A 7,662-nucleotide genomic window follows, 5' to 3' on the forward strand; every position below is an offset into this window, starting at 1 on the left:
ATACAGTTAGTACTGTCCTGAATCAGCCTAGTCTGACTTCACATTATTAAGCTTTACAATTATGTGTGTGTGTGTGTGTGTGAGAGTCTCCATATAAATAAATAAATACAAATGAACTGCTGCTTTCTGCTGGTTCATAAAACTTTAAGGACTATTTAAGGACTGTTTTAAGGACTGTTTTTAAGAGTGATTATAAACAGTTCATTAGGTTAAAAAGTGATTTAACTACACATATACTTGTAATCTTTGTTAAACAGTTGACAAGAGTTTTGTGTAAAACGTCAGAGTTGAATTCATTCATTAAAATGGGCTTTAATAAAAACAAACATTCCTTAAATAAAAAATGTAATTGGCTTTGGAACCAAGTAAGTTCTAGTTTTCATAAAATGTCAAAGAATTAATGTTATTTAATTCTTATGATAAGAAACACTGTACATTTCCTAAAAATATTTTCTTTTACTTTGCATATAGCATTCATGTATTTAATTAAGCAAAGATTACTGTATGAATTCCCTCCATGCTTACAAATACAAAAATAATTCGATTATAGCTGCAGAACACAGTAGATCTATGGTCGCAGGTCTCACTCCCAGGGGCATTCTATCCAAGACGGTTAGCTACAGTAAATAGCTTCAAGCATACCAGTGAAAGATAGGACTGTACATTAGTGCTAAAGAATTAGGGCTATTTTGAATATCTCAACTAGAGGTTGAAAGGGCGTACGACAGCCAGGTCTTTGCTTTCATTCAGTCACCCTTGTATGCATATTTAAATGCTACACATAAAGCCTTCAAAAAAAAAAAAGGTATATAGGAGATTATATATACTATATATATCTATATATATATATATATATATATATATATATATATATATATATATATATATATAATATCCTATATAGGAATATTATATATATTTAAAATATAAACAATATAATATATAAATATAATTTAACAATTATAGTTCAGCTGAGACGCGTCACGTGTTTCTACGTTGTTAAAAAAAAAAAGAAAGGAAAAAAGGAAACGGGAGAAGAGAGAGGCTACTTCCTGTGCGGGTGAAGAATGTGTAGGAATTGTATTATTTGAAAACTATTCAGCTTCGTCGTGCAAAAAGACGCAATCTTAGAATTTTTTTTTTTTTTTTATCTCCGGATCTCTGGAATTGTTCCCCGGCCTTCTGGTGTGTTGTGCAGGCAACGACACGCTCCGACCGGAAAGAAAATACCACCACTGGTTGATGTGTAGACCAGGTTGTATATTTGTTCCTATCGTCGTCATTTTGTGTTTAAAATGGAAAATATTTTATCCAAGTTATATTTGTTCTTGTTTTAAAAAGCTAATTTACAATCAATACCGGTTTTACTAGTTTCGTGACAGAAAACAAACAAAACAAACACACTGCGCATGTGTGGATAAATTACAATTTTTTTTCCTCCAAAAAAACATAGCGTTTAACTTCTGAAGAGCCAGTCCGCATTGAGGTCTTGTACACGGTTATATTATTGTTGCTAAGAACGTTGGTTAACAAAAATACATCTGATTGTATCAGCTTTGATAGTTTAAAGCGTACAAACAGCTCAAACAAATAAATTCTGTTGCGTGCCATCTTGAAGAAGTTTAATTCCCGATTGATTGTGGCTGAAATTAAGCTGTCCAGATACACTGAATGAAATAGCCAGCAAGCACCTATCAAAGCACCATAATCCTGACTTGAATGTACTGTACACCACCTGCAGAGACAGAGTGGTGTCTGATGTGGTGGTTACAATGTGGCTGTTGTCATGGTGTTTAAAGTGAGATAGTAAACCGGCCAGCAGAATTATTTTACCAATTCTGGGCGAGTTATGGGAACCACCTGTAAAACTAAATGCAATATTTTTTCCTCACAGTCAGACATGCATTTATTCAGACAGATGACCCTGTGCACGTGAGCAGATCAGAAATCGGGCAATGCGGACCGTCTTGTGGTGTTAAAATGCCCCGTTCATATGTCAGGGTAAGGTTATGTACTGTAAGCTTAAGTTTTTTAAATTGATGCCTAGCTACCTGTTTGTTTGAATGTTTTCTTCCCAATTGGGCCTCCCCATTAATACTGACAGCACAATGTTTGTGTTTCTGTTTACCAGTTACTAATGGTTTCCTTTTACATTTCAGGAACTGCAGAATAATTCATAACCAGATGCGTGCAAACATGGGCTTATTGCAGTTCCAAGACGTTCTGCATGGAACTTCCTTTTACTGCCCCTAGCTACTCATGGTAAGTGGATCAGCCTTTCTTATTTACCTGCCGCATGCATACAGTGCAGTTCATTACTCATTAAACTATTACCAGTTATTATGGGTTCTGGTTATACCAGGGGCTTCCATACAGCAAAATCAACAAGTTTAAAAACCAAAACAAAATCTTGTGGCCACATACAGGTTTTAAAAAATAAAGCATGCTCGCCTAACATTGAGGATGACAGTCAACTACTGCTGCTTTTAAAACTATTCATATTCTTGTTGCTTGTGTGTATTAAAATAATGCATTCTCAGATGCTTCTTGATTAGGTGATAGTCTTTTGCGTGATAGTAGATCGGGGAGCTATCAATTGAGGTGACTGTGAACTTAAGGAAGCCGGTGGATCCAGTTTGAAACACACTGCAGAGGAGGAATAACAAATGATCCGCATGCAAAGAAGCTGTATAACTTCTTTATCTTTCAACCCTAGTTTTGAATGAAAGGGTAGGTTTCTGGTAAAAGAGTAGCTTGTTGGGAGCATCTACAACAGAAAGGGAGACTCCAAACAGGACACCACACAGTAAGGTCCTTTGGCCGGAGTACAGACTGAGTACAGACAAAATAAATACAGTGTTTCCTGTTAAGAAAGCCATTGAAGTCCACAGCGTGTGTGATGCCGGCCCCTGTTACGATGGTCCTGGATCTCAGTCCAGGTTAAACAGGGTTGTTGTAATGGGCAGTGTTGTGTGATGCTGGTCCTGGATCATTATTCTTGTATTTTCAACCTCTTTTAGAGAAAAAAAAAAAAAAAAAAACTTGCTTGGTTATTTAGAATACATGGAGTAAACATCTTAATGTTTGTAGTTGTTTGTTGCTTTTTAGTGTAATTGTAATTACTGCAGCATCATTGTAGCTGTAATTGTAGCTGTAATTGTAAGTTCAGTAAGCAGTGCTGCTGTAATTGTAATTAAAACTGACCCCGGGTCTGGCTACAATTCCTTTATGCTGTTGTGTTTCCTGCTTCAGAAACCCAAAAGCGACAAGATGAAGCTGAATGAGCGCAGCGTGGTGCACTACGCCACCTGCAACTCCGCGGCAGACAAGACGGGGCACCTGTACAAGAAGGGGGAGCGCAACACGACCTACCATCGCCGCTGGTTCGTGTTGAAGGGCAACATGCTGTTCTACTTTGAGGACAAGGAGAGCAAGGAGCCCATCGGGGTGATTGTCCTGGAGGGCTGCACGGTGGAGCTGTGTGAGTCCATGGAGGAGTACGCCTTCGCCGTCAAGTTCAGCTGCGCCAAGTCGCGCACTTACAAGATGGCGGCCGAGAGCCAGGCAGCCATGGAGTCCTGGGTGAAGGCCTTGTCTCGGGCGAGCTTTGATTACATGCGGCTGGTGGTCCACGAGCTCGAGAAACAGCTGGAAGAAATGCAGACCCTGCACGGCCTCTCAGGCACCCCGCGCTCCCACAAGAAGTCATCAGGACGTGCCAAGTCCAAATCAATTTCAGCTGTTGGTCCCGCTGTGGCGACTTCTGCCAAAGGACCACAGGCAACCTACAACTGCTCGCACGAGGAGACTGTCCATTTCACGCCCACCGAGAAGGAAAATGGTGTGGCCAGGAACAAGCCCAGCATTGTGGTCAATGGATTGTACCCAACTTATCAAGGGTCTAAAACCCTCCCGGGGGAGAGTTGTAACAGTGATGGGACTAAACCCCCTCCTGTACCCCCCCGGAGGAAAACTACCACTGGCAGGGTGACCTCCACCTTGGAAAGCCCTGTTTCACCTGGGACCGTCTGCTTTTCAAAGCTGCACGACTGGTACGGTAAAGAAATCACTGCCCTGAGGACACAGTGGCAACAAGACCAATAGAAATGTGCTTCCTTAAGAAGTGACCAAGAATCACATGTGTGGATGCTGGATCATGGAAACTCTTATTAGACCTAAAACTGATTTTTTGCTTCTTGGAAAGCTAGCGTCAGGCGGGTGGGAGAGGGTGAACAGTTCTTTTTTTTGTTCCTTTCACACGCTGGAGGTTTATTTTGGGGGGGGATGACAATGCTGACATTCCAAGTCCTATTTTAACGCACATGCAAAGGTACATTTTCAGAGAGGAACTAAACCGTTATTAAGGTATAATCTTCAGAAGAAAGAGCAGTTGACTTCTTGTTTCAAAGTAGTTTCTTGTTTGTTACGCAAAGTTCTCTATGAAAACTTGTGATCTTGTGTAGATTTCTCAGTTCTTTGATATTGCAAAAATTTTTCTGATGCAGATAGGTCAATCAGTTATTAAGCAAACCTGAGAAAAAAAGCAAAATAAACACATTTGTTTTGCTGTAGCAGAACAGTACCTAATAGGTGCCCTCTTCAAAAAGTGTGCCACTGCTAATTATAGCAACAACAACATGCATCAGACATAAAAAAAGCAATACAGCCCATCAAAACAACTTTGCTGCACATTCGCTTTTAAGTAAAACTTTCTAGTGGTTTGGTTATTAAAAAGTATCCCTGTGTTTTATCAAAGAGTGAGGTATTTCAGTGCTATCACATTGTTGTGTGTGTGTGTGTGTGTGTGTGTGTGTGTGTGTGTGTGTGTGTGTGTGTGTGTGTATATATATATATATATATATATATATATATATATATATATATATATATATATTATATATAGTACGGATATATATACACGTGTCTACAAATGTCTTTTTTAAAACATCTAATCAGTGCCTGGTCTCAGTATCACATTACGGTGCCATGCTGTACCGTATAAAATGGTGCCAAAGCCTTATTAGTTTGCGTCTTATTTTGTGTCAGACGGGCTGAATCAGAAAAAACATTTGGCCAGCCTTGAGCACTTTTATATTTGTATTTTACCTGTGCTCTTCTCTTTAGAGATACAGTTTGTCTAGACTTTGTATAGCAGTTAAAAAGCAGTGACAGCTGCAGATATATTTAATAGTGGAGCCAAATCGTCTAGTGGTATTACACCTCTGGTTCATTGTATTGTAATCTGTTGAATTGCATTCTGGCTACTGAAACATTAGGCTACTAAAAGTCTGATTTCTGCCTGTTTTCATTTATAATCATGACCCCCAGTGAATACCATGACGCAATATGTTTACAAATAGTAATTGTCTTGACATATGACAAACGGTATTAGTCTCCCATTCTCTAAATGTATGCATATGGGATCCAGTTTTAAATGAAGGTTGAATTTCCGTTGCCAAGTCATAAAGCAGCTTCTTTTTTTTGGTACAAATCTGGAAGATTTTCCTGTGACCAAAAACAAGCACATTATTGCCAGGTTTACAAAGCAAGGAAGACAGCTGCTTCCTGGGTCACGATAAGAGGAGGTGCCCCTGTGGTCCTGAAATAATTATTCAGTGTTAAATAAATTATCCTGTTAAAAGATTCTGAACAAACATCACAGCAAGCTAATCAGTTCAGCTGATCCAAACGATGACTTTGTGAAAGGCAGCATCTTCAATGATGTGTGGGTCACTATCGTAATTGAAGTAAAATGCCAGGATTGTTCCTATTTTTAATATTTGAACTGTGACAGTATTTAAGATCAATTGAACAGACTCCCAAAGGCACTTAAACCATTAACATGTTGTGTAGGTCATTAAACGCAGAAGTAACAGGGACACCTTGCAGCATAAATCATTTCATAGCCATTTTTTGTAGGTTTTGTAGGTTTCTGTGTGACCAGTCGATGTGTGCATCACATTCGTTATCTTCGTCTAGAACCAAAAAACTTTAGTTCTGTGAGAGTTCACCATATAGTCCACAAGTATTATATAGCAAAAATGTCAGTTGTGAATGCAAATAGACATGCACGGTTTAATTGAGTCTCTAATGTGTTTGAGGTCACACTGGCATGCTAGGACCTGGTGTAATGAGGGTCGGCTATGCGATTTCACACTGCTTTTGATAAAGCAGCGTTTATCTGGATGACAGACAAATGATTAGGGAAAATGTTTCTTCATCTCTGCTGCAATCTGGCTCACGGTGTCTCAAGCAACAAAAATGTGGCTAAACAGAAATGTTTCTTGCGGAAGTGAAACCTTCATGCAGACGTGGCTGTTTGTTATTTCATAAGCTTATGAACGTCTGTTATGCATTTTGTATCTCGGGTCAAAGCGTGTCGACCCACATCCTGAGGTGGGTCGCTGGGACCCAGGTCAACCCAGGTACAACCCAGATACATGGTTTCACACTACGCAGGATTGTAACCCGGGTAGCCAGAACCCGGGTCGGGACCGGATAGCAGTGCCAGTGTGAAAGGGGCTCTAGAAATGCTTTGCCTCTGCATGTTTCTAGACTCATTTCAGCTGGACCAGATTCTGGGGATGTGTTCCTTTCCTTTGTGGTTGATGCTGATACATAAACCAAATGTGCTGGAGAAAAGGTTCACATGGTATTGTGTGCATATAAAAGAAGAGAATCATGCTCTTTGCGTTGAGATTGACAGCGTATTTGAAGGTGACGTTTGACCACATTTTCACATGTACGAAATGAACTAATAGTATCATTTTAAAGCTTGTTTCAGGGGCTTTGCAATAAAACAATCAGCCTTTAAACCCCTTTAGTCAGCAGGAGCTGGGATGACTAATCCTTTTTCAGTTGTACTGCTGGATTAGTCATCTGCTTTGGAAATGAGTCTGTGTAGCAAAGTTAACCACAACTGCACTTCTCAAACTGATAGTAAAGGATAATAAACCACAGCAGTGGTTATAACGACTGCCTTTGTGTTGAGTTCAAAAGTGTTTAATCTCAAAAGAAGAAAAAAAAAATTCAAAACATCTTTTAAAATGAGTATTTTTTTTATTGTTATTTTTATATTGCACTTTTTTAAATTTAATTTGAATAGGGTTATTGTAATTTTTGAAGGGTTTTTCAAAAACATTTGAATGAATGAAGTCCCTAGTAGAATAAAGTAATACTTTTTAAGTGGTTACAAATTAGAATTTTCTAACAGTCATGTAGAATTAGTATTCTGCAGTTTGCACAGCGGGTCTTCTGTTGCTGTTCATTGTATGATATATCGGTGTATCATACAATGAATCACCTCTGGTGCTAATGCAGTAAATAACAAAACATTGAAGCACTTCTTAATTGTGAATCTGCAAACAGATTGTGTACAGCTGCAATGTAGAAGGCAAAAGATAGCCTTTTAAAAATCCCTAGCATTCTCTTTCTGTAATAGACGTAAGGCTTTGTAGTTATTGTACAGGACAGTGCCTTGAGCATGCATGCTCATTTCTAAAAATACTTCCATATTAAACTGTTTCTCATTTAACAGCTGAACCTTTTGGAAGCTGCAGTATACAAATAGGGTAACACCATCTACTTTAAATGTGAGGATGTTAAACCAGATGTACTTGATCTGCACTGAACACAACATACAAAATATATTAAAACCGGTAA

General features: G+C 38.8%; 1 protein-coding gene across 2 annotated transcripts; it reads left to right on the forward strand.

Annotated features, from left to right (window-relative positions):
* Positions 1-1,015: 1,015 nt before the first annotated feature.
* Positions 1,016-4,815, forward strand: LOC121299550 (sesquipedalian-1-like). Of its 2 annotated transcripts, XM_041227333.1 has the most exons (4): positions 1,016-1,255; positions 1,895-2,001; positions 2,160-2,262; positions 3,253-4,815. In XM_041227333.1, exons 3-4 carry the CDS (start codon positions 2,260-2,262, stop codon positions 4,102-4,104), a joined length of 855 nt encoding a protein of 284 aa, XP_041083267.1. In that variant the 5' UTR covers positions 1,016-1,255; positions 1,895-2,001; positions 2,160-2,259; the 3' UTR covers positions 4,105-4,815. The 2 variants fall into 2 exon arrangements, with proteins under 2 accessions (XP_041083267.1, XP_041083268.1); XM_041227334.1 differs by lacking the exon at positions 1,895-2,001.
* Positions 4,816-7,662: the final 2,847 nt, after the last annotated feature.

Source organism: Polyodon spathula, chromosome 25, assembly GCF_017654505.1.
Source record: "Polyodon spathula isolate WHYD16114869_AA chromosome 25, ASM1765450v1, whole genome shotgun sequence".
Taxonomy (NCBI): Eukaryota; Metazoa; Chordata; class Actinopteri; order Acipenseriformes; family Polyodontidae; genus Polyodon; species Polyodon spathula.